This window comes from Balaenoptera musculus, chromosome 18, assembly GCF_009873245.2.
Source record: "Balaenoptera musculus isolate JJ_BM4_2016_0621 chromosome 18, mBalMus1.pri.v3, whole genome shotgun sequence".
Classification (NCBI taxonomy): domain Eukaryota; kingdom Metazoa; phylum Chordata; class Mammalia; order Artiodactyla; family Balaenopteridae; genus Balaenoptera; species Balaenoptera musculus.
The window spans coordinates 12,064,145-12,091,749 of record NC_045802.1 but is presented as its reverse complement, the minus strand read 5'-3'; the positions used below and the strand labels follow the sequence as shown (position 1 = coordinate 12,091,749).

The window sequence follows — 27,605 nt, the reverse complement described above, 5'->3', positions numbered from 1 at the left end:
TATCTGGAATTTTAGCAAATGTCCCTCTTTAGTTGTGTGTTGTTCTGAGAAGATGATTTGTCGTGAGAATGCTTTAATAAGCCGCTTTTTCTCTCTGTGATTCTCTGTGCTTCTAGTTAATGGAACCCCTGGTAGTCAGCTCTCTACTCCGCGCTCGGGCAAGTCTCCAAGCCCATCACCCACCAGCCCTGGAAGCCTGCGGAAGCAGAGGGTAAGGAAATGAGCAAGCTCCTTGTTTAAGACCTGTCCATGTCTCGGTGCGGATGGCACAGGTGCCAGCAAATAGCCCTCTCATGATAGCGCTGCTTGTCTCTAAGGAAGAACCAGGTGAGGGCAGGAGGTGACCGACCTTGCGTCACTTATTATGGCTGTGGTTTCTCTTAGCTAGGACTCGGGGCTTTAAATTTCCCTGTAAACTTGTCCTGATCTTAATTCCAGGAAGAATAGACAGTTGCTGCTTCACTTTGAAATACCTCACTCTTTTTGTCTCGAGCGCACAAAGACGTTAATGGCACTGGATTGTAAGCTTCCTTAGCTGAAATGAGTTTCATTAGAGACATCATCACTGGTCACCAGCCTTCCTTAAGAAGGAAAAGGAAAAGTGCCTGGATTGGAGGTGGGCGGGCCCTGGTGGGAGTTGCTTTAGGGCAAAGGATGGTGGTCCAGAGCCCCTGAGGGTTTGTGCTGCAGAGATGGTTACATGTGACCTGTGTTTTTTGTGAATGAAACCCACATGGAGCACCTTCTCTTTCATCATGACCTGCATTTATCTTTGAGCTTCCTGTGTAATAATGGAGAAGTTGATTGAGCTTGGAGACCAAAGTCAAAAAAGTTACCGGAAACAGTGTTCGTTTCTCTATGCTGAGGAAGGGGGTGGCATTAGCTTTTCTTTCAGGATGGAAGGACTACTGTTTGGAACCCCTCACAACCTCTGCGGTTTGTCTTTTCCAGTAAGACCAAGGCAGGAATCAAAGGAGTGGGACGGGGAGGAGGGGCATGGTACAGTGGAGGCAACAGGAGGCCTTTCATTGTCCTGATTTCACAGGCCAGGTGCGGAGGGAGGTGCGCTCTAGGGGGTTTCAGGATGCTGCTCGCTGAACATTCTATGAAGCTAGGGCTCTTTGGCAGCTTTTGAACTCAAAGATTGGATTTATGAATTTCGTTTCTTGTACTATGTGCTTTAAAATGAGACTTTTATGTTCCATACATTTAAACCGCCTCCAAGAGGGAAGCTCCTCTTTGCAAGCCTCCTGCCGAGGTTGTGTCCACACACCCTCTAAGGAGCGGGGGGGGGGGGGGGGGGGGGGGGGGTGAATGAGTCAGCCGCCGGTCCCCTTTGGAGGCTGGCCCGCCACGTAGCAGGTCGCACTGCCCTGCTCCATGAACCGCCTGGCATCAGGTCCAGCTGGTTTTGATTATTGGATGAGGCCTGGAGCTGGGCACCAGCTCCTCCACTAAAGGGCTGTGTTATCTTAGATAAGTCTGTTATCCTCTCCCGGCTTCAGTCAAAACAAAACAAAATAAAAGGCTCTTTCCAGATAGAAAACCCCATAATGCGACTCCAGTTCCAGCTGAGTGTTTTCACTATGGCTTCTTCGTGGCCACAGTCTAATCTGGCATTTTAAAGCACAGGACTCATTAGTGAGCTACCAGAAGAATGGGCCAAGTTCATTTAATCTCCTCAATGTCTGTGGTCGAGTGGAGGAAGGGCTAGGGGAGTGAGTGATGCTTTTCTTATCAATGTTACCCAGTGAGGCCCCCATCTGTAGAGGCAGCCATTAGAAACAGGACAGACTGGGGACTTCCCTGGTGGTCCAGTGGTTAAGACTTTGCTTTCCTATGCAGGGGGTACGGGTTCGAGATCCCTGGTTGGGGAATTAAGGTCCCACATGCTGTGTGGCCAAAAAACCAAAACATAAAAGAGGCAATATTGTAACAAATTCAATAAAGACTTTAAAAAAAAAAGAAAAAGAAAAAGAAATAGGACAGATAGGGCCCTCTTGCATAGAATAGTCTCTCTTTTGAGGTGTATACTTTGGAGACTACACCTGGCATAGAAATCCCTCTTCATCCATCCATTAAATTAGATTCAGGATTTAGCTCATGCTTCGTCGTTGAGATTAGATTAGAATGAGTGAGACTCCCTGCTGCAGATCTGAGCTTCCCTCCTGCTGGCTTATGGTGGAGACTTCCATCTTGGGGATGTAAAGCTCTTGGCTCAACTGTCCCTTTGTTGGCAGAATGAGGCTAGAATTTGCTTCTTCTGCTCTCTGAATTCCCTACTTCACTATGACTTTGTCCAACTGAGGCAGAAAATTTCCATCCAGCTCCTAGCAGCTGTGTGGCCAATGGCTTATGTAATTAACACTGCCAGCGCTTGGGAAATGATTATAAGGGATGGTTCTCTTGTAGATTCCTCATTTTGTCATTTAAACTACCAGTGCAAGCTCCGTACTTGACAGGGAAAAACAATCTCGTTTGTTTTAAGGAGACAAAAGGTTTATCATCATCTGAAAACATTTATTAAGCACATGTTGTGAGCAGAGCACCAGATAGTTTAGAGCTGGTTCAGTTTCCAGGCTTTTGAATTGAGGCCGTAAATGAACATCCTCCGTCCATGTACCACGTCAATGAGTAGAAACATTCCCAGCTGCTTTAGTGAGAGGAGCTTTCATCTTGGTGTGGAGGCAACTGCATCAAATAATCCCTCCCAGTTAAAATGAGCCTAGAATATCCCTAAAAACTGATCCTGTTTCAAATTTGGTTAATATTCTTCTCAAATGGCTATACTCCTATGCAGGAAATACTGAAATAAGTGAAAGATGGCAAGTGCTAAAAGAAGACAATTCAAAGAATAAATTAACTCTTTTTATGGCAAATTGGAAAACAGTAGCTACTTCTCTTTTTCTTTCTGTGTTGCCTAGCAACGTGGCCAGGAAAACGAGTGGACTGTGTCTCCCTGCAACACACACGCACACTTCCTACCGCATTTTCAAACACAGGAATATAAGCTGCTTTTTTTTTTTTTAAGGACTATTGAGACATTTGACCGCTTCTTCACAAACAAGAAAGTCTATATTTTTATTTATGTTAATTATGATGGTTTAATCAGCTTTTTTCCTTCCCTTAATATTATATTTTTGTTACCTCTTTTGGTATTTTAGAATAGTCCTATACAATAGGAGTCTGCATGCCAGATATTTTTCTTCTTGAAAGCGCTGATGGCAAGTGTACCAAGCAACTGTCCTATTTTCCCAAAACACTGTTATTTAAATTGCTGTCTAGACGCGTTTGGTCACAGATGCAGATCCGGGAGGATCTTTTCCATCCATGAACCCCATTCTGGGGTCCCATTTCTTAATACATCAGGAAGAAAAGTGTTGTATTGTGTAGGTGGAATGAAGCTCCCCATGATACTCCCACATGGCTGACTTTTGTAGATTATCTGATCAGTCAGATGATGTGAAGAGTGGGTGGTTCAAAATAGAAAAGAAGCCAGGATTCTAGACACTCTCTGCAGATCTGAGCTGGTTGCCTGGTGACCAACAGAGGGATCTCATAGCAGAAAAGGGCGGAGGGAAGAAGAGGGAAGGTGATGGGTGAGCGGTTGGGGAACCAGGAAGAACATTGGGAAGGGAGCAGGGAGGTCAAGTTCGCATTCTTTCTGTCTTCCAAACATACCATTTTGAAAAGGCAATGTTTATTGGGTGTATGCGCGGTGCAAATGCAACCCTTGAGTTGCTACTCTGGGACCAGAATTTGCTGAATGCCAGCTGGGGCTCCTAATAAATTATTGCCTGAGGTAAGCACGTTCCTCTTCTACCCAGAATGGGAAGGAACCCGTTGGAGGAAGAATGGCCTAGATACATAGTAGCAGAGTTGGTGTTGACAGATCTCAGGGGCTATAGAACTCGACACAAAGGAAGGCAAAAGCTCATGAGCAGATCAAGCCAATAAAGCAGAATAAGCACCCTTTTCATCTATTTAGATGGTTTCATGATCTTTTCTCTTATCCAAATTTGACGACTCTAAAGGGTTCAATGACATCAGAAACCAAGGATGCCCATTCAGTGTTGTTCCACTCCTAAGAGAGCCACAGGGCACCTAAGAAAGCCAAGTAAACAAATCTATACTGCCCTTCATCTTACAGGACCTGTATCGCCCCCTCTCTTCGGATGATTTGGATTCAGTAGGAGACTCAGTGTAAAAGAGACAATGGAGCAGTGTATATGGTTTGTGGTTGGGTGAAGGTTTCACGTTTCCTAAGCAAAAGTCTAACAGCAAAATACACAAAAGAGTTTTGCATACCTTGAAATTATGAAGCCTAAATCATATAAAAGGAAATCTCCAGGCATTTTGTATTAATCCTTGAAAGAGATATTTTTTTATATCTCCTACGTTGATTTGACTGAGGGAGCTTGAACACAGACTGGCTCAGTGGGTGAGGTTTTTATGCCAGGCCTGGCTCTACATGAATTTCATTTATGGGCCCGATCTTAGTTTCAGAACATGCTAATGGTGTAGCAAGACAGTCATAATTTCTGTAGATGGGGTTTTCATTTTCATCATAAGTAAACATGTAGATACAAATTTTCTGTACAATTCTGTACAGATTTTCTGGCTAAGCAGATTAAAATGCCACTAGCAGACATTTTTTCTTAAAGTTATATTCTTCTTAAACTTTACACTGCTGATTTTAAAGGACTTTTATTGCAAAATAATCAAAATATTCAAGTAGGGTTCTTCTTCTTCCTAGACAGTATTCAGAGCTACTTGTTATTTTGTGGGTTAGTATAGGTGAGGAAAAACACCCATGTCAAAGACATATCTCATGAAGACTTTCTTGTTAAGCATAGGAACTTTCCTTAGTTTTGTTGTAAAAAGTAAATTTTACTCTTTAAACTTACCTTTCATTGAAAACAGCATAAGTATAGCTTAAACATGAAGAATTTGTTCAATGGCATTGCTATAAATTATATAATTCCTCCCTACAACCATATATATAATTTTTCAAATATCTAAATGCTGAAGCTAGGAAGCTTTTTTTATTAAACATACAGACCTAAAAAATTGTGTCTGGACTTATTCCAAAAAACCAATTTGAAAAGCAAAATTCTTTTAAATGGTGCTACATAAATCAGGCCCCAAATATCCAAATCTCTACTCTGATAAATCCTGGATCTTACTGGTGTTTTGGAAATTTTCATATGCAAAACTCCTTTGTGTTAAACTAAGTAAGTCTATGATTATAACCTATTGTTAAACATTAACCTACTAATTCTGCTTTCCTAGTCCTCTGTTTAAAAATTATAGTCAGCTTTGCTTAAACATAAAACAATTATTTTTAATCTGAATGTTAAGAACTAACTTAATGTGTATGGTCTATCGTATTTAAGCCATACCCTAGTGATCATTTAGTTTTACTAGTTCAAACACTAACAATTTAAGACTTGTGTAGCATGGTTTTGATATTTTACAGGCTTGACATATCTCAGTAGGTGATAAATTTAAGATGTATGATGCCACTTGGAGGCTTTTACTTGGGTTTTTTTTTTTCAAATTTTACTTGAAAATTGAATTTAAAAACAAAATGTTTGATTCAAAATGGAGAGAATTTCAGTTGTCATATACTGTTTTAAATGTTATCCATTTATCTCCTTGATAAATTGCTCAACTATCAAATTTTACCATCTGGTTTATAGTTACATATGTTACTATCTCACTTTCCAAGTGAATAAAATATTCCAACCATAAGAAGGAGAAGAAGAAAAAAAAACAGTACAGGCAACCTAACAGCATTTGAAAACTTAGCCTTATAAAAATTAGTGCCTCATTATCCTGTCTGTTGCAGAGAAAGACACTTCTCTGGCAGGTTATTTGAGAACCGCAAACTGAACCATTCCATCTTGAAAGAACAGTTCATAATACCTGTTCCAGACTTCAGATTTTAAAACTGTTTCCAATAGAAATGAACAGAGACTCCTGCTGAGATCAAAAGGCTGCTTTGTTTTAGCTGAAACAGTAAACATCTGTGAGGTTGCCTATGCTGGTGTCTGTTCTAGTTATGTCTTTGTAAAATGCATTACTTAATACAGTTGAGTCCATAAAAGATTAGTATGTATTTGACTGAACTGTCAAAAATGCAAAGAAAGCAGTGGAACAGTTAACCTAAATCTGGTGGGGTCAGATGGTCCAGAACAAAAAATAAATTCCAATAATTTTAACTTCCCTGAACTGTCAATCTTATGGACAACTACTGCTTAGAAAGGTCCAATAAACGCTATTTGTTCTGGATAAGTGGCAGATATTGCCAATTGATATGAAGCCCAGGGCTTTGTTTAGACATGGCAAAAAGAAACTGGACTTGTACTAATTGCCGATAGATATCATGGCCAACTTTCCATTCAAGCAGTTCCGAGGGAAATGCTATTCCACAGCATTTAATCCTTTGAACATATGACTTTTATTAAACGACTGTTCAGGGGCAATATATATCATTTACTTTTGAAACTAAAATTCCTCAGAGATTGAAACAGCACACCATTTATAGACTTTGAGATCTCTTCCTGTGCAGAGCATAATTCCATTATACTAAAGCAGAAATTAAAAAAAAAAAAATCCTTAGCAACAAACCAGAAGTTTTCAGTTTATTGGTGGAACCGAAATGATGATTTATAGGCACTTAAGATTTATTTACTTATAGAATTCTTTAAAAAAAAAAAATTAGACACTGAATTTTTAAATTGTTCTACTGGGCAGAAGAGACCTCCAGCAAAAGCAATGCATTTGTGTCCTTACGGTAGACCTTAAATGTTCTGTGAAGACATTGCACTCTAGGAAAAATTTGATCATTGGCACTTACATTTTCACCTTTAGACATCATAGAGAACGATACCATAAACATATCCCTGCTTTCAGCATTTTAGAAATGCAAAACCTAATTATATATCAAGTATAAACTTCAGTGTGAACTCAAAGACTGGTTCTGAAAGCTACGTGGTTTGTTTCTTCTTTGTCTTGCTTAATTACGTGGGGTGGGGCAGGAGTTCCCAATGTTTTCATACTGTCATAGACTTTTGAGACGTGTCAGGTCCACACCCATCTATACACATCCCTGTGTTCTTATATTGGCTCATCTAAATATTAGAAAAATCAAATACTATCTTCTAAAAACATTTTGAACCAGAATTCATGTGCCACATGTGTTCCCTATGTTAACCAGCAGGGGTATTTTGGTTGCATCCACTGCAGATCTGTACATGATTTTTTTTTTTTTTTCATTTAAAAATAATGAAATCTAAAAGCCACATTTCTTAATACAAATGAATGAATATACAGAATAATATCCTTAAAAAAATAATTCCATATAATTTAGCTATTGGACTACTAAATTTTTCATATGTGGCCATATATCTACCCAGGTGTGTAGGTGTTTATGTAAATTTGCAGGGCTCAGTGTGTATATGGGTGTGCTTATGTAAGTATTTGTGTATGTTTATAGACCATAAATAGTAGAGTATGGTATTTGTGACACAGCCTTATAAGTTACTGGCTCTTGTGGAATTGTATGTAAAACCTTTCATGTCATAAATCAGTACCCATGACATATTAATTGAGGCATATTTAACTTCAAAAGTAGTTTGCTAAACTAGTATGGCAAAATGGTTCCAAATAATAGGGAGATGTACTGATTTATTTTAAACAATTTGGAATCCAGTTAAACAAAAATCTCAAATTCAGATAAATCAATATTGTGTTAACTCTTAAATACAAGCATACATTAATGCTTATATTGTTATGTCCTGATATTCTATTATTAAAATGATTATATACTATCACTGATGTTTCTCTAATGTGTATGACATGTGGTGATTGTCAGTCAGTGTTCACTAAAAAAAGGAAGTATTGATTTATAGGGTTGTGAGTAGGTGAGTAATTATATTGAAACATAAATCGAAGAGAATCCAAACTGTGTTTGATTTGAAGTAAGTTGAATTGCAAAGCCAGATAACCTGTAAGGCAGTTTTGTATGTTCTTTCAAAACACGATTCTAAACTATTGATGTATTTTCAGTAGTAACCCTACTATACTTACTGTATGTGTGTATAACAAATATACACACTCCTGAAAATGTTAATTGAATGAATATATTGGGAATGAACTTTTTGGCCAACCCAATGCTATATATACATACATTTCCTACTTATGCATATTTGCATTAGCCTGGCTAGCATCTCTAATTGTGCATGTCAGTGACAACGATATCCCACAGAATTATAGTGTGAAAATTAGAGATATATTGAATTCGAAATACCAGTTGCCTGATGCAGTTTGTTATACTGTCAGCTGAAAAATATTTGTAACTTTGTGCCTGTAATGCATGTGGAAAAGATAGGAAATCTGAGGCCCTAGCTGTAATTTTTCAGGGTGCATGATATATAGTGTCTTTAAAATGTGGTTCATTTTAGTAAAGACGATGGATAAATTCCAAGATAGTATAAATGTTGCATGTAATACATGGGCGTTTGTATTATATATGGCCACAAAATGGTTTTGAAGCCAGGGTAGTAGGTATCTGAAAGGTCATAGGCAAAGAACTATGAAAGTTAATTTTCTTGTGATGTGTTTCTTTGAGTTTATATTCATCAACAAGCAAGGAATTAGGTTTATTTGTTCTAAGGTCATTTTACTTTGAAATATACTATGAATGTTGTAAATTTGGATAAAATTTTTGTAGAGAGGTTGACATATTTCCTGCTTACAGTTTGAGTTGCTCGGATGTGTATTCTCTTAAAAAAAGCATTTGGTGTTAAAATGTTTTAAACAGCAACATGTTTTAAAAACCCATCAGTTGAGGCCATCAGCAGAGTTTTACAGAGCAAAATGGTGAAATGTTTCATTGACCTACCCAATTTTGAAAGTTCCATCACTTTGTACTGTGGCTTCACTGTAAAATATTGTACGTTGTGTTTCACACTGGACCATGTTATTCCTCTCAAAGTTAATGTTGTGACACTTACCACCTTAAAAATAACTAATAAACAGGAAAAACCACCTATGTTGTTCAGTGAGTTTCTTTCAGAAAACTTGATAAGTAGACATTGAAATTGAAATGACTGTGTGGGGTAAGGGTTACATTCATAATCATATTTATGGTGTTTTATGATGTAATTAGCATCAGCAGATGATACCTGAGATACTGCAGAATGACATCGCACGACATCCAAAGTATAAAATACTGACAATAACAATGAAATAAGACTATTTGATGAAGAATTCTGTTTTAGTTGGTTATATTAAAATCATTAATACACTTTTCTCTCAGGGTTGCATTAATGGTGAATATGTCAAACAAATTGGCAACTGGTTGAAAAAAAGAAATTTTAACCATAGCAACTTCCTCCTGGGCATGAAGGCATTTTTCCCAAGGTCATCTAATTTGCAGGGGGAAAAAAATGTGCATGTGTATATAGGTGCATGTGTGTGTATGAAAGGTATTTTAAACGCGCTAAATAAATAAATATATCATAAAATAACTATAATAACAAAGTTGATTACCCAAGTTAATATAGAACAAAAATCCATAATCTGTTTCATTCTTAATATGGTATATAAGGGAGAATAGAAAATTCTACTGGCCTAGTTAGAAAAAAATTTTTTACATTAAAATTATTATGGAAGTCTAAAATTCTGGTTTTAAATCTAACATTTTTGCTAGGTTCATTTTAACCTTAAAATTATAGTTTGCTTTAATTGGTTCTCTTTATTATTTCCATGATAACCTAAATATAGTCAGTACTCAAAACAATAATGGCACAACTGGAAGGAATGTTTACAAATTTATAAAATTCCAAATTGTGCTTCTACTTTCTGAATGTAATAGACTTCAAAGTGAAATGGAGCAGGTGCCTGAAAGAGTAGTGCTGGGAATCCAAATTGAGGAGTAAGTCATGGAGGGAATTATTTTATTGAGAGGAGATTCCCCTTCCAAACTATGATTTCACAGCGAGGAACTCCTAAGGGGAGACCTGGTGCCCACCAAGACAAACGGTTGAGATTCTAAATGTACAGATCCTGGCTTTAAGTGAGCATAGTGACTTGACGGTAGCAGCAAGGCAGACTGCCCCATACAACAGAGTCATAACTAAACGTGTTTATTTTTGATATCTTGGCTCCGTGCTTTCACTAACATAGATTTAATGCCAGTATTCCCATTTTCATTTTCTCTTCCTCTAAGTAAACCTATTTTATGAATGATAGTTCTACAGTCCTTTTAAAACTTTGACCAAATGTTTATAACTTTTTACGCGTTTCAGTATTCATTCTGAGTTATGCACGTGTTTGCTATGCCGTAAACTTTAGGTTATGCATACTATGGAGAATGCAGACAAGGGAATTTGGAAAAAGGAATTACTTTTGTGCCTTGTTTCAAGTAATGGAGCCTTATTAGTTATTGTAGATTGATGGCGTCAACTTATTGTTCTCTACCCACTTGGAAAGTAAATGAGTATATGTTTTTTCTATATACACAGAGTCCCTTGGATTTCAAGCTCTCTACACAAAGGTTATGATTTAATTTTGTTATATGAGATTATCTTTAGACATTCTATAGGCCTCAAGTCAGGATCACCAAGACAATTATTTGAGTTTGTTAAATATTTGTTGGTTGTGTTTCCTTTATAAAATTGATCCAGTTGATTTCTAAATTCTTTTACTGCCATTTTCCAAAAAAAATGTTAACCAAGTAATAACTGCATGCCAAGACAGAATGTGAAGTGGAAACAATGTAATTATCCAGACAAAGCTAAAGTTATCTGGTGAGATTTTTTTACCTTGATTACATCAGTTGGATCAATCGGATATTTTTGTAGTCATTATTCGGTGTGGACCCCAGCTGAGTGCCATTAATACAAATGGCAGGAGGAACTCGTACCATTTATGTTTGAAATGAACTGTTTTTTTTACTACATAGTCATCAGATACATCTTGGTAAAATGTGGTTAGAACTGTTATGTCAGCTTTCTCACTTACTTCAAAAAAGTATGGTATGTTCTCCATCTGATACATGATCCAGAGCTAAATAGCTACACTTAGGATGTGTTCTTACTTAGGCCAGTGCTTTTATGAAGGTGTGCCATAAAAGCATCCAGGTGCCAGCAACCTGCCCACCTGGTTCCCATTAAATCTGCCTGGAAGCGATGACATTTCAAATGTCAGAATATCTCTTAGAGCAGCTAATTGCATTAAATTCTAAAATAACTGTATGTTTTGCACTGTACACCCATATGCCTTGGAATTCGCATACTGACTGAAGCAAACACAAAATCTTATCATCATGTATCCTATAAAATGGTTTATCTTCTCAGAAAAACCAAATGAGTAAATTGATTTCATTTATAAGCATGCAAAAATATAAGTGGGCCTTTTAGCTTCTGTAGGTCATAGATAAAGGCTGATTCATCTCATTGGGTTAATTCTAAACAACAAGAACCTACACATTTTCCCTTTAGTATTTTCAAAATCCTTCAATCAGACTTATGGGCAATAATCAAAATGTTCCCACACCGTCCAAGGTAGTATATTTAGGAGTAGTTACCAGGGTACTCAAAGGGCTGTGGTGATTACTGAATGACTTCAACTGGGAGAGACAGCAAAAATGTTAAGTGACAAAATCAGAATCCAAAATTAACGGGCTGGAAGGATATGAATGTAATAAATATGACATTAACATGAGTAAATGAGAAGCCTTAGACTTGATCCAAAACACCAACCTCTCAAATACAGAATAAGGATATCTAACATACTGTGAGCTCAGTGTAGGCTTAAAAGTTATGTTGTTACTGTTGAGCCAATATGATCTTAAAGTGCATTAATATTCTATTCACAAGGAAGAAAGCTCTACCCTTCTCTCTCTGTGCTGGTCAAGGTACACCTAGAATATTGCATTTGTTTTGGGCACCAGCATTAACCAGAGAAATCGACAACTGGAGGGTCAAGGGGTCATGGGGCCCTGTCTGATGACTGACAACCCAAAAAACTGGAATTATTGAAATTGAAAAAGAGAAGACACAGAAGGGACCAAGTATCTCTTTCCAAATATTGGAAACATTGTCCTCTTGGGAAATGCACTGTTCTGGGTGGCTCCAGAGGTGAGAGCTAAGAACAACAAATAGGAAATGTAGAGGGGCATCATTTGAACATAACTTAAGGAAGAACTTTCTTTGCCTCATTAACAATTAGGGGGCTGCCTTAGGAAGTAATGTGTTCAGTATTGGAGGTGTTTGGACGGAGGCCATTTGACCACATGCCTGGGATTTTTGTAGTGGGCATTTGGTCTCTCAGTGGAAGTAGGTTAGAACAGGTAACATTTAAGGTCCATTTCAGTCCCTGAAATTCGTTGAATCCATGAATGGTCATTGTCTTGGAAAAGTGTATAATGTTAACTATCTTACTTCTTTGGGGAAAAGAAGAGGTAACACCGTTAGAAATTTAATATATTTATTTTACGTAATTTGAGCATAGTAAATAAAATGAGAACTTTCCATTTTCAGAGTACCGTGTTTGTAATTAAATGTTTTTCTCTTACAATTGTCTGTTACCTTCAGACAGTATGAAATTTGAAATGGCTTGGAGTACGTTTTCAAACCTAAAGTTGAAAATAAGCAATTTTAAACATAAGCAGATTTGTGTTAACCCTACTTTTTTTTTTTTTTTTAACCAGAGCCTAAAAAACTTGAGGGGTTTTTTGTTCATAAGGCAGAGAAAAACACAGCTGGCACTATGGCCAGCTTTCAGGGCATCAGACATTTGGTGGCACTATTGAAAATGCAATTCATTAGTTGATAAGGCAGTTTAGTGAATAATATCCAGCAAGTTTATTAAACATTACAGTTTAAAAGATGTTTTCGTATTATTTGGGTCAGAATTCTGTATTGAGTATCTGATGTTCTTATTAAAAGAACAAGATTTTGGAATTGAGTCCATAAGTTGTGGACATCCTTGCTAGGAAACACGCTACTAGTCTATTAATTTGAATGCTTGATTCTGAAAGAATGTGTCTTTGTATTCTAAAATCTAAAACGCCATATGACAGGACAGCACCTGCCATCCCAAACCACAATGTGTCTGCATTATTAAACACCATTTGTGATGCTGCTGGAAGAAATTCAAGGACCGGAAGGCCCAGAAGAGAAAGTCTACATTTTAGACATTTCCTTACTGCTTTTCCGCTTGGAACACCGTTTGTCTACAGCACGAGCAATGACACAAGGGATAAAAGATCTCCCTGTTCTGGAAAACACACACCTTCCCCTCAAATGCGGTAGCGTTAATGTTTCTTTTCTCCAGACCTCGACATCGTAAATCTGCCTTGTCTCAGCCATGTATTCCAATATTATAAATACCAGGTTTTCACAAACAAACATCCGTAAAAGTCAGCAGAGCACACTTAGAGGCTCATGCATTTATAGTGCCTTCGACAGAGTTGGTTATGACCACACAGTGTCCCAGCAAGAAAAACTCTGTTTCAGGGTCTCAACCTGAGTCCTTTCTGGCCTGCCACAGGACAAATGCGTGCTTCTGGTCACAAAGGGAGTTTGAATGAGAGAGGATGGAAACAGCTCAAGTCACCAGGCTGATGGATTGGGGGATTATTACAATACTGGAAAATAAAAGGCACATCACACAGACTAGGTGACCTTCAGGCATGTGGCTTACTAGAGTAACCACAAAACTTCTAGAAAGTCCTATGAGGAAGCAGATGCATCAATGCCATGCATTTAACTTTTATTCCCATCGTGTCACCTGTCAACTTTGATGAACTCGTCCCATGGAACGTGGTCATCTTAGCGCACCCAGGAGAATGTGCTATGGCTGTTGACTCAAATGGCGCTGCAGTGACTGAAGTAGCATTTGCCCGATTATATTCATCCTTTGGGTGAAAACTAAAATCTTTGAATTTCCTGATATTGTTGGGCGTAATGGCAAGATACTGTTGGGCATAATGACAGTACGTAAAACTTCTCTTCCTACTTAACTTTGTGCTGGATGGAATGGGGAGGAGGTTGAAGGGAGACAGGTAAGCAGAGCAGAAGTAGGTCAACTTTGCTTCTCACCACCTCTTCATTATTAATTCAACTACAGATGCTCTCTCCCTTCTCTCTGCTCCACAGACAGCCGGCACCCTGAGCCAATGCCGCCCCCTCACCGCCTCCAGGCTCCCATCAGGCCAACCAAGTGGATAAACCCAGGGAAACAGAAGGAGGATCTTTTAGGACAAGCTGTGTTCACTGTTTAGAAATAACATTGAAATGTGCAAATTGTTTTCTCAAGGAATAGACAGAGGAATGGAAAGATTCGTTGTTAAAGTACTGCCTCCTGGCTGATCACAGTATTAAATATTTGGTATTGTTTCATCCTCTGAGCTTTGTAATATAGTTGCTAGGCTGTTTGCTCTCATGGGTCTTGGGTCCAGATACACCCAAAATTTACAAAGGAATCACAGGCTTAGGCTTTCAGTTCTATCTTTGCCTCAGGAATAAAAGTAATAATAAGTAAATATTTCCTGTTATGTAACATTTAACGTATCAATAACTTGCTTGGTGCTTATGCCTTTACCCCAAAGTGGAATTAACAAACCCACTCTTTAACCTTTCTCCAAGGATGTGGCAAAGCTGAATATTTTTTAAAGGCTATTCCATAAAAAACAAACTGAAGAAAATTTTTTTCTATGGTTAAGAATAGAAAAAAAAAAAAAAAGATCAGAATGACCCCTTATCTGAAGCCTGTTTGCAGATAAGAGTGTGGAAGAGTGAGGTGAGGTACCTCAAATCTGCCAAACCTAAGCAGTGAGCAAAAGGATGCTAATTTTGAGAAAAAGAAATAAAAAGTCATGGAACATCCAGAGGGACAATGATGAAACTGACTCAGTTAGCGCCGTCTCTTATTGGGGAATAGGATGGGGGGAGAGGTAGTCCTAACCGAATAGTCTAAGAACCTCCCTTCCCGAGTATTAAGACCAATTTCTCCCTGGTGGTGGGTACAGTTACCTCCCGAGATTCTGGGCTGGGCACAGCACCTGGAGACTTGGGTAGTGGGACCGAGGACTTTTATTCTCTGTTTCTGTTTCCCCCCAGAGCTCTCAGCATGGAGGTTCCTCCACTTCACTTGCATCCACCAAAGTCTGCAGCTCGATGGACGAGAACGACGGACCTGGAGAAGGTGGTGAGCTTTGGACTTGGTGTCTGAGGAGAAGGCTCAGCTTGTACTTGGGCAGAGGATGGGCTGGCTAAATTTACACCCACCGGGAGACTGTCACTTCTCCAGCAGAATGAGTCTGAAGCAGCTTCAGAGGCTCATAGCAAGGGGGTAGGATTGAACGTGGCTCCCACCAGGGATGGTATCTACTCTCGGGGGCCAGGAAGAGGGAGTTAGCCTAATGTGGAGACGTTTCCCATCCTCTGAAGGTATAAGCAACCTAACAAGGCCAGCTGTTGCCCACTTTGCAAATAAAAGGGGGTAATTGTTGCCTTTGTTGTTCCAAATTCTGTTCACTTTTTGGAACAAGAAAGACATCTTTACTCTTTTGCTTGACGGTGATAGCCCTGCAGAGGTACTCTAACTTAAGTGAAGTCAAAATGTGAAAATCTGGCTTTACAAAAAGAATGAATTGATGGCAGTTGCAAAAATACCCTTTGGACCTTAAGTGAATTCACTTTAGAAAGTGGTGAGATGACGTGGATTCCAGAATAGACTTTTTTGCTAACTCCTGGATTGTTTTAGATAAGCCTCTTCTGCTCTCCACATCTCAGTTTTTCTTCTATGAAATGGAGATTGTAATATATGCCTGTTTCCTCCCTGGGGGTTATTATCAGGCTCAAATCAATTACGAGAAATTATTTAGAAACTAAAGTATAAAACTGATATGATCAAGCCACTGTTACAGAATCAGCACCCCTTATTTGTTTTAAATAATATGATTTAATTTTCCAATAAAGTACCATTTGGGGGAAACACTTTTATTATGTTATGTGAGATACCTGACTTACCCAAGGATTATTTCCTGACTACCATGCAATATCAGACTTTTTTGGTATTTCCAGAAGTATGAAATTCAGCCATCCAGAAGGCTCTTTTGTTCCAATGTGTTTTATTTACTTAATGAAATGAAATGGTCCTTGATGGAGCCTTTTTGGCTAAGTCTTCTTAGCCAAAAGCCTAAAAGATACATTTTTATCAATAGTCAGGAAAAAAATCCCAAGCCATGTGCTCCAGATGGGTGCCCAGTGGAAGGAAGGATGGAAGTACCTCCCTACATTTCCCATCTGAAGCCAGGGTTGCCTCTGACAGCTAAGGATGGTTACTTTTACTATCTGCGTAGTAAAGAGCCTTAAGACCGCGTCATCCGAGAGATATTTTGTAAATTCGAGTGTTTTGCAGTGGATTTGAAACGTCTCCAACCATTTTCTGTAATAACCATGGGCTAGACAAAAATCCCCAGGCTGAATCCTTCAAACGGAGGCAAAATTGTGGCTTCTTTGGGGTGAGATGGAGGGGGTCGGGGGGAGTGGAGGTAAGTCTCCTCAGCTCTCGCTTTATTCCGGAGACCACTGAGATCGCTTCTAGTGGGTTAAACGTAAAATGTCACCTGTAAAGAGGTGAAGAGGTTGCACAAATGCCGAGGACAAAAGTAGCAGCAGCAAATGTCCTACATTTGTACACGCTTTCCAGAAATTTCCTCCACTCTAGAATCCAGAGTGGTGCAGATTGGAAATGATCACAAAACCAGAATAAGTAAGGGTCCTAAAGCAGATGTCTGCTGATTGTGAGTTTCCATTTCCCGTTCCCCAACCCTGCAGACTAAACTCAACGAGAACACGGAAATCACCAAGAAAGCCCATTTGCCACCTACGGTTTTAATTTTATTTTGAGAAGAAATGTTTAGTCTCAGTTTATGATTAAAGGTCAGAAAAGGAGCACATTTAGAAAGCACGCTAGGCTTCCATCACATTTTGTATTCAGGTTGCCTGAGGGAAAGCCAGGATTTATAACTTTAAAGCATGTAAATTTTAGAGCCCAGCTATAAAAGGCTTTTTATACCCCTAAGATGTTAAAGGTTATCCACTATATTTATGTGACCTAAGTGTGGCTTATTTAGTTTTATGGCCTTAGATATTTAAAGCATTATTAGGCATTTGTAAAATATTTCAAAATGCATTTTAAGGGGGAAAATGCGTTGTGTTAGTGGCACTAACATAATTGAAACTACAAAACTGTTCTGTTCACAGACATAATAGATATTGCAGTTTTAACTCAACATCTGCTGCTCAGGTTGCTGGTGAGAAATTTGTCTAAAATCTGCTCATTGATACTGGGGAGGGGTGGCAATCAGTGCTTTAGTTCATAAGGAATTTTACGGAGATCTCTATTTCAGGATGTAGTAAAGCAGAGTGTCCAGACAGCAGGCATTTTTCATGCTTGTACAATGTCAAGCGGCCCAGAGTCCCTTACGAACTGCATTTTCCTCCCTACCTAAGAATGTCATTTCTCTGGACACCATGGGTATGCAGTAAACGCTATTGATCAAATTGGCATGAAATGAAAAGTGAAACTTCCTCTGCAGAATCCCCACTGCAGCAGAAAGCATAAGTTGCTCTTACCTAGGTGGCAGTGGACCCCATACATTTTACGTTTCCTTTTAGTTTATCATTCGTCTTAGTAATAACGGTTGATGATGCAATGTCGGCAAGGAGGTGGGAGTCGGGGACTGCCCTCCCTATACAGAAGATGACATATTGACGCTGAATCAGTTCCAGTCTATTAGATGATACTTCTAAACGTCTCTTTTGTGCAACATCTGTGTTCCCTTTTCTACCAGTAAAAACCTACTAATGATTCTTTCAGAAGTGCTGGAGGAAGGCTTCCAGATTCCAGCCACAATAACAGAACGATATAAAGTCGGAAGGACAATAGGAGATGGAAATTTTGCTGTTGTCAAGGAATGTGTAGAAAGGTGAGAAGGATATCATTTGCATTGAGCTTTAAAGAAAGCACTTGGCATTATGTTTTCCAAGACAGTGTCTTTATTTGCGGTCTGTGGCACATATGGAATAGGTTAATGTCTCAACTCCAGATGTAAAAAATATTTAAAAGAAAGAAAAGCCCATCTAACAACAGATTTGAAAAATGTAGTGATTCCTGGGGACAATCTATAAATTAAGGACTTTGATTTTTCTTTTTAATGTAGTCAGCAAAACTTTGCCAGAGGTTTCAGGTAAGTCCTTTTATTTTGTTAAAAAAACAAACAAACAAACAGAAAGAACTATTAAATAGTTTTTCCGGCACTTTTTTGAGACGTTTTGTAAAGGTCAGAACATTCTTATATGGGGTGTATATCTCTAACATATAACTTTCATAAAATTAAATACAGTAACTTCAAAAAACTTCAAAATGTATCTGTTCTGATCCTGACAAATACAGCATTTAATACATTAAAATGTTTTGAAATGAATGATCTGGGCACTCTTGTGGGCCAAAGGGAAGGACGTAGAGTGAAAGGTTTATCCCTGGGACCTTGATACCTAATCAAGGACAGTAGCCGGGGCCACTAGTTGGAGAAGTGACAAGTAAGAGTCATAGCCCAGATCAAGACCGCCTCAAACCCTAAGCCCAGCGTGAGGTTTGGAGTTCGTTTCTTAAGGGGGACCCGGTCAGCCAGCAGCTTCCTCTCCAGGCTGCTGAGCAGAGTACTGGGAAGCGGGGGGCACCCACCTGCTTCCTTCAGGGAGTGTGTCCGCTGGCTTCCTGGGGGCTGGTCTGGGGTGAGCACCTTCCCCATTGCTCTTCTCTGCTCCCCTTCCCGCTACTCCCTGGGAGAGGGCCCTGTGCGCTGCCCGAGTTCTCAACACTGTATGGAAAGAATGCTCTAAGCTCCACCTCCACTCAGAGAGGACGTCTCAGACTAGAGGCTCTGTCTGCAAGACCCAGAACTTATCTTTCTCCAAGTCCTTTGACTTAGAAATGAAGATCCATGCAACGTTAGAGCTGGACGCCTGCCCAGGGCCTCAGACACCGTGAGGGTCCTGAGTTCGGCCAGTGTCCACTGATTTGCTTCCCTTCACCCTTTGCCCGACTAAGGTAGTGGAGCCCTCCTTAGGCCCCCCTGGAGCAGTGGGTCTCAGACTTTGCCCCGCTCAACATACCAGCTGGGCCCAGCCATTGCTGAGGACGGTGACAGCGACCCCCTAGAGCAGCTGCTCTGTATCGGGGACGGGCATGAGCGACAGGCAGCTTGAAAAATCCCTTTGCTGACCCTGCTCGCCCCGCTTTTCCCCTCTCCCCCTCATTCCCCCACTCCCACCATGAAGCTTGACCATTTGCTGCATGACTGCGAAATATAGAAATTTTCCCATTACTTTCCTGGGCCTCACACCTCCTCAAACAGGAGCAGCCACTGTTTACTGAGCATAAACTATATACAAGGCCCTTAACTTACGATACTTCATTTAATTATCATAATAATCCCATAGTTATGGGATTATTATATATAATCCCAAACTGTTTCCATTTTACATAAAGAACGCCCGGAGAAGCTAGATGCCCAAGTAAGTAAGTACTCAGCTAGTAAGTGCTTAGCAAGGTATGGATTCAAGTTCAGCTCCAAAACCCACGCCTTTGGACCACTCTGCACCAGTGCCTCCTGTCTCGGACCAGGGGTCTTCCGTAAGAAAGTGGCTTCGCTGAGCCAAAGTCACACACAACGCATTTGTCCCTGTACGAAGAAGACAGAAGTTAAATCGGGAAAGCCATCCCCAAAGTAATGGGTGGAAGTGTGTGTGCGTTTATATAATTTTATATTTCATTTATACTTTTACTGATAGTAAACCCAACCCTTTTAAACTTGATTTCCTCTGCAGCAGAAAACCCCGTGTCTAGCAGATCCCCGTGCCCTTCCCCCGCAGGCGCCTGCTTCCTTGCCAGGGTGCGTCATCTGTTGAGGCTGGCGTGGTGGCCATGTGCCCGTCCTCGGATCATGATAGCATCTCAGGGAAGCCCTGGTCTTCCCATGATAGAAATTTATCATTTCTCCATCCTGAATTAATTTTTTTCTTTCTGGTTTGGATTGTGTTCGTTTTGCATGAGTTCACATCTTGGGTTCTCATACGAATCGTCAGAGTCTCAACACCAGATTGCTCCCCAAAAGTGTTAGTATTCCACTCCCGCTGAACAAGGACATATGGCATCTGCCCTCTCTCCCCAGAGGTATCACGAAACAATCTTTTAATATTTTCCAGAGGTCCAGGAAAATAAAAGGGAACTAAGAATGTTTTGAATGGCACACATTGCTTGCGGGGGTACATTCTGTCATATTTTAAAGGAGGAATATGTATTAAAAAGACCAAGTACGCCTCTCCTCTGTTAATAATACGCTGTCACAGGGAAGGTTTTCCTGCAATAATGGATGCAGTAACATTGCTGCAGAGGCCGTCCCTCCCCTGGTCCCATGCCAGCGCATCCCGCCGTAGGGGATGCCAGGTCTGTTTCGATTTCTGCCTATCTCCCCATAGCAGTCTCCAGTGGCCTCAGGAGCCCTGAGGACATGCTAAAGGATGTTGGTGGACTTTTGAAGCTGTTTTGTGGAGCCTTTCGAAGCCCCAAAGAAAACTCAAGAAGCTGAAAAGCACTAAGAAGAGGTCCGAGCACGGGTAGAGGGCTCACAATGAGATGCCCTTCGTCCCTGGCTTCCTGGCTCTGTGTGGACTAATTACCGTTCAAGCCATGGGTACCAGTGATGCAGTCACGAGCAGGGACAGTGTCTCAGGTGGCTCCTGGCCCTCCTCCCCACCTGCACTGCTTGCATGTTTTGGCACCATAGGCGTCAGAACTGGATTAAAATTCTAGCTGCTCGTGATTCCCTCTTTCTGTCCTCCACCTGTGAACCCAAAGAACTACACAACGAAAGCGCTGGCAATGAAGGTAGGCAGGCCCAAACCCACCCGAACGAGCTGAGACTTTAGTGTCAGCAACATGGGTTGCATCCACCTAGAAAATCTTCAGAATTTTCAAGAACCGGGTACCTATAGTTGGAAAGCATTTCCTTCTGAAGTGGGATTTGGAGGATGCATCAGCATGAAGAACTTTAAGTATCTCTCAGCTACCTGACAGCGTTCTTTCCTCTTTCCTTCCTAAAGATGCTCTGGCACCTGATAGCCATAGGGCCCAAGTTCAAATTCAAAATATAACTCTACTCTGAAGAAGTTTGACAGGACACTCTGGGATGCCTCCGTTTTCTGCTTTACAGAGGAGGCTGAGATTTAGCTTTATTATGATCACTTGGTAAACAAAGGGTGCTGTTTACCAACCCCTCTTTCCTGGGGGAGGGGGTCTTTCTGTCACTGTCCTAACTGCCACCAGCCTCTGGAGTTTTCACAACTCCACCAACATGTTTGGAGCCCCTGCTAGTTCAGGCCTATGCTGGGCCATTTCCAGGGCTACAAAGAGAGTCAAGACGGGGCCCCTTTGCTTGAGAACCTGCCGCATAAGCAAAGGATTGCCTTGAAATTCAGTAAATGCTATGTCAGAGGAATGCCTGGGAAGCCACACTTCCTCTTCCACATGGTCTTTATAAAAATCTTCAAAACAGAGCAAACCACCAAAAGCACATTGGTCCAGAGCACCCTTTTCGTAAACATTCTGCTGCCCTCCAGGGCCGAGGGAAAGGGTGAGAAGACTGCCCCAGGGCTGAGAGTCATTAAGTTAAACAAGATGGCTTTCTCCAAACCATTTTTAGTACAAATCTGAAAAAGTAGATTTAGTTCAAGTTTGTAAAATTCAGACATTTCTCCCTAGTAGTTCGAGCTCTAGCCTTGGGTCAAACGTAATAGGAAAGTGACCTTACAAATTGAGTTCCTGTAGACAAGGAGGAAAACAAAGCTTGTTCTGCTGTTGCCGCTTTGGCTGTGGCATTTGAGGTTTCTGTAATTTCATAGAAGGTCAAGAATATAATTTCAGGAGCATACAAGCAAATGGCCTGATGTTCCACAGCAATCCAGGTGTCTTCTCTCCTTCTCGACACACGGAACTGTAGACTCCTTGAGGTCAAAGACCAGGTCTCCATCACCTCTGTAGCCACCAAAGAACCATGCTCGTTACTGCTTGCTGAATGATTACCTGGGGGCAGTGGTCCTCAGAGTTTAGGGTATGCAGGAAGGCAGATATTTTATTTGAGGTTTTATTTCTTGCCAAATGTTTTCATTTACCAACTTAAGGCAAGCAATGAAGTTTTTATTCTTATGGTGTACATGTAGTCCTAGCACCTGTTTTTAGTCTCATTTTCCAGATTCAGCTACTTTCCTATAAACATGCACTTCTAGTAATTAAGGATTTTATTGTGACTTTATAGTTCTGTTCTCAAGGAATCCAGAAAGAAACCTTTCAGTATTAATTTTGGTGGTCCTCCACAGGGTTCACTGTCTGATATAAAATATGGGTAAATCTAATTGAGTGTTTAATCCTATTTTGTAAGGTTTTGGGTAGTCAACCCACAAGGTCCTTTTTCCTAGTAAGCTCTAGGGCCACTGCAGCCCAGGTTTGCTTGCATTTTCCCCTCAGCTGTAGGCTTAGCATCTAACCTGATTGTTTGGTGTCCTAGAAGCCAATACACCCTCTTGTTCCCTGGGAATTCTGTTCCTTGTCTATCCGGCTGTAGAGGAGGATTTTCAGCCTTCCTGGGTGCCACACCAGCTCTTTGCTTTGAGTGTAGCAAAGCTGAAGTGTTACTCATTCTAGGGAAACAGAGGATCAATTGGTAACCATGGGGAGGACAAAGCCAAGAAATTCTTCTATCTTCTGACCAGCACCATCCCATCCATCCCCTTTGTGGAGGCACTGAATCCAAGTGTCGGCTCCATTCTAGCTCTCTGTCCCTGCCTGGGACTGCTGGCTTTTATCAAAGCTGTCAGACCAAGAGTCCAGATTCCCTGCCATCAAATGAAACATCTTAAACTAGATAGGAAATTGCTCATGTATTCCAGTCTTAGATTTGCTTTGTTATAATTTTTATTGATTCATGAAAAGCGGAATCCAGAAACACTTCAGCTTTTAGTTTTCCTCTTGATTAAATATGTTCAGATTTGCAAACAAACTCTTCAGAAGCCTCCTAAGAAGAGTTACTGAAAGGGACCCTGTGCTCCTTCTGTGATGCGAGGATTCCCCTCGTAGATGCGTAATTTCACGTTCTCATTTATCTGTTTGCACGTACATTTTAAATTTCTAATGGGAAGTATTTTGTTGGCCCTCTAACTGAAGTGCTTTTTCTCCACCCCCATCCCATAGTACATACACACACAGCCTTGCTGAAGGTCTGGCGTTTATGTGGGGTTATCTAGCACCCCAAGCCCTGACTCAGCCTTCCTCCATCATGTTCTCTGCCCACACGGGGGCCTGAAGAATCAACAGAGGCATACTTGGGGCTCTCAGTCCATTTCTTCACGAGGCTGAGGCAATTCGGGTTCCTCTGGGTACCCCGCACCCGGGCAGGGGAACCACCCTGAGGCAGAGGGGTTTACCTCCTCGCATCCGAACCACAGCGCTCTCTAGTGGAGAAAATCAGCGTCACAATGATTGTTTCAATCTAGTTTCATTCATCAGATACAATTGTAACAACTTGGTCAATGTTTATTGTTTTCCCGCAGGCTAGTGCCCTGAAGGTCCTGGAGGTATAGTGGAAGAAGTATTTTTAGAAGTAAATGACATGAATGGTTTCTAAGATGCCCTTGAAACACACTGTTAATATCTGGCCTCATGATTTGTTTGGAGGCTCTCACTCTCTTGCTCTTGCCATAATGTGCAACTAGGAAATTCTCCATACTGAAAATTTTAAAACCCTATTTTAAAATTTTGTTCTTGATCACCTTCACTCCCATTGTATTCATTTGGACCCCTAAAACTGGCCTTTATCTGTAGGTGAAAAGCTAGACTCTCTTGGTTTCCCCAGCAGATATGAAATGGCAGTGCTTGTGAAGTAGTGGCTTCTGATGATTATTAGGTAGGCGTTGTGTCCTTTGACGGTAGACCTGTCGTGGTTGGCACTACAGTGTCCTGGAAATGGAAACACAAATGAGGAAGCTGTCTAAAGCTGCAGTGTGACTCAGCCCTCCTTCCCACACCCACCACGGAGGAGGGGCAATGTTGGCTGGGCTGCATGCGAAGCAGAGACCCCAAGAGCTCAAAGTTGTGACCTTAGTGCTGCCGTGAGGCTTTGGCAAAGCGAGTTTATTTTCATTGTCACCTCCATTTCACTTCTATCAAATGAGACAGCGATGAAAGGCCCAAGAGGTCACGGGATGCTCAGTTAATGGCTGTATCCCTTTCTATGCTCCTTGAGCACCTCATCCGCTAGTTCTCCAGCGGAACACACAGGGGTGCAGACAGCCCAAGTCTAAAGAGTGTGAACTGCTTCTTGAGAGTTGTCAGGGTGGCCGTGAGAGCCATTCAGAAAACTGTCACAGCTACACTTCACTTCGTGGAGAGAGAACTTCAAGAGAGACTGGGAAGACGACGGGCAGAAACTCACGTCTGCTCCGTATCCTGACCGCACCGCTTCAGAGAGAGGGTCAGAGCACAGCCACCTTGCAGGGGGAGTTACGCATGGGAATGGCAATAGCAGTAGTTTTAGTACAAGTATGACAATGTTAGCAGCTTGTGAATGTTTCTATGCTGGCACGTTCGTTGTCCTTCCACCTGGTCAGCCCCTTAAAGTTCACTTATTTCTTTTAAAAAAGGAAAATAATTTTTTACAAAATAGTTACACCGCAATGCAAGATCAATGTGGTAAGAAATGAATCCTTAACAGGATGATCCAACAGATCTGAAATTAAGTTGTTTTTATTTTTTAAAAAAAAAAAACTTTCTCTTTGCAGGTCGACTGCTAGGGAGTATGCTCTGAAAATTATCAAGAAAAGCAAGTGTCGAGGCAAAGTATGTATAAGGTTTATTCTTATGAAAATACAGTGTTTTGGAGGCAGAAAGAAACACAAAGATGAGCTCCCGAATAAACATAAATTTACGCTTAGGAGTTGTGTTTCGGTGGAACAGAATGTTATATACGTATTAGGATATAACTTTATTCTATAAATATTCCTGGAATAAAAGTTAGTTGGAATGATTGGATGTTATTTCTGTTCCTTCTCTGTGTTTGCCTGTTTGCTTACTTCTTCTATTACTTTTGTGACTGAAGTTTCATTTCATCCTTCTATATGCAGTTATACTTAACATGGTAGGTTCTGAAATTACAAGCATCTTCTAAGGACCTTCAACATCTCTTGGCAATTCTAGGCTATGTGAATATCAGAATTTAAGATAGACTCCTTATATTTTACCCAAAATGCATCTCCCTTGATCTTCAAATAGTATAGTTCATTCGAGTGAGCTCCTCATGTATTTTGATGTGTATCTTGATTAAGGTAACTTTTGCCTTGAACAGGAGCACATGATCCAGAACGAGGTGTCTATTTTAAGAAGAGTGAAGCATCCCAATATCGTTCTTCTGATCGAAGAGATGGATGTACCAACTGAGCTGTATCTTGTCATGGAATTAGTAAAGGTGTGTATTTTGGAAAAAGAGATAAACCTGTACAAGGCACCCCACTCTTCTGTATAATAGAACTCTCTCCTTTATTTCCTCCCACCAACATCCAGTCTCTTATTTCTGTGCATTGGCATAATGGTTAAGAGTATTAGCACTAGAATTATACGCAATAGTTCAAGTCCCAGCCTTGACCTAAATAGCTCCCTGATCTTAGGCATACCTCTCTGTACCTCGGTTCTCTCCTATGTAAAATGAGAATAATAATCGCTAGGAATAAAAATGGCTAGGAATGTTATTGTGAGGGTAAGAGGAATGTCTTTCACCAGCTTCTGTGACACAGAAAGTATTAGATGCCAATACAGTTGTTGTTATTGTTGTAGTAGAAGTTGTTCACTTTTCCAGGAACTATATCCAGAAGTATCATTATTATAAGAACAAGCTTTAAACTTTCAGACACCACCATAATAGAAAAGTAGCACCATCTTAATAATAATGTGAATAGTCTACCACCTTTCGCTGAAGGTTACAATCTCATCCTGTCACATAAAATTAAGTTTTTATTCTACTCAATCATAGGATATGGGAATGGCCAAATGTTGACGATGGTTGAGTCTAGGTGAAAGGTAACCCCCTTGTTCCCTCTACTTCCATACTTGAAATTTTATTAATTAGAAGCTTTTAAAAATTGAATGTTTCATTTTCATGAAGTTGTAGTTTTCTCAAGCCTTTTCTATTATGTTACTCTAACTGAAGGGATAAATAATTTCTACTTTAGTTGTAAAGTGATATAAATTAGTCACATCATTTTCTCCATCAGCGGTGTGCCAGTGAGCAGCTAGGGCTCCAGGAACCCTGTTTAGAATCGCTCACCTGAGCTGGTGGTGGGAATCAGCACCCTGGAATGTGGGGTTTCCTTTTGTAAAGATTTAAGACCAGGCAAGCATTTAATCAACTAATCTGTTACTATATAGAAGAATGTTCGTTCTAGGGCCTGTAAACTTTCATTATTCAGACTTTCTTTGCTTTACATCTGTTGGCCTTTTTTAACTTAGTGGTTATTTATGTTTATAGATGAAGCCTGTTCTTTTTCTACTTCAAGTTAAGATTTGTTTCTCTGAGGGTCAGGGCTTTTTTGTTTGTAGTAACACAGGTTACTGTCATGTTTGAGAATAAGGGAGATAAAAATGCTAACCGTTTATTCCAACAAAGAAAGGTCAATTTCATTTATTCAGAAGATTTTCATGTTGGCACTTTATGACCAAATATAGTTTGGTAATTACCAACATTGTCCCTTAACAGCCTTTGTGAATTCTCTCTGGGTGACCAGGATAGCCTAACAAGGCCGGAGTGTGTCTGCATAGTGCAGCACTGGGACTCCTCAGTTGAGCCACTATATCGTACCCTTACATTTAGTCTGACCGAGAACCACCGTGAGGCCAGGCCTGAAAGCATCCCGAGAAGTGAAGGCCAACCCCAGGCTTGACCTGAAAGTCTCCCACGACATCCCCCCTGAGGAATTCGCTTGGCCTGTGCTTGTCAAACCCTGAGAGGCCAGCAGGATGCCCAGGAGGGCCTGAAGCTGTAGGATAAATGAGGTCTGTGCTCCAGAAAACAGTGAAGTGACAGTTCTTAAGAGTGAAATTCCATAATTACCAGGAATGGGACTTTAGACTTCTGGCTGCAGACGTAAACACGTGCACACTGCTTGTGTGTTCAGAGGAAGGGAGGCCTGTGGACGGGGTGGCCCTGGGGCCCGTTCCTGAGGGATCATTGGGAGTGAGAAAGACAAAGGGAGTAGAGGGGACACTCCGGGAAGCGGCTCTACTGAAGACGGGTGTGGAGTGAGGAGGGAGTTTGACCTGTTTGGGTAACCAGGGAAGACATACCCTACCTGGAGCATAAACGTAAGTGGTCTAGGTAGAGGCAGGAGATGAGGTTAAGCAAGTTGGAACGAAGGTTGGGGGCTGGGCGGGGAGAGCCGTGGGAAAGGAACGCTGATTTCATGACAAGAGAAGGAAAC

At 40.7% G+C, this 27,605-nt stretch overlaps 1 protein-coding gene across 6 annotated transcripts in view; it reads left to right on the top strand.

Annotated features, from left to right (window-relative positions):
• The window catches only part of DCLK1 (doublecortin like kinase 1), a 328,712-nt gene that overhangs the window by 251,207 nt on the left and 49,900 nt on the right, over positions 1 to 27,605 (top strand). For 3 of the 6 annotated variants that reach the window (XM_036831579.1, XM_036831576.1, XM_036831578.1), the window contains exons 6-10: positions 117 to 211; positions 15,135 to 15,222; positions 17,902 to 18,010; positions 24,918 to 24,975; positions 25,481 to 25,600. In XM_036831579.1, the coding sequence (XP_036687474.1) occupies positions 117 to 211; positions 15,135 to 15,222; positions 17,902 to 18,010; positions 24,918 to 24,975; positions 25,481 to 25,600 (470 nt within the window). Of the gene's footprint in view, positions 1 to 116; positions 212 to 4,150; positions 7,328 to 15,134; positions 15,223 to 17,901; positions 18,011 to 24,917; positions 24,976 to 25,480; positions 25,601 to 27,605 lie in introns of those variants that run through there. The other 3 variants (XM_036831575.1, XM_036831577.1, XM_036831580.1) reach the window with 2 other exon arrangements.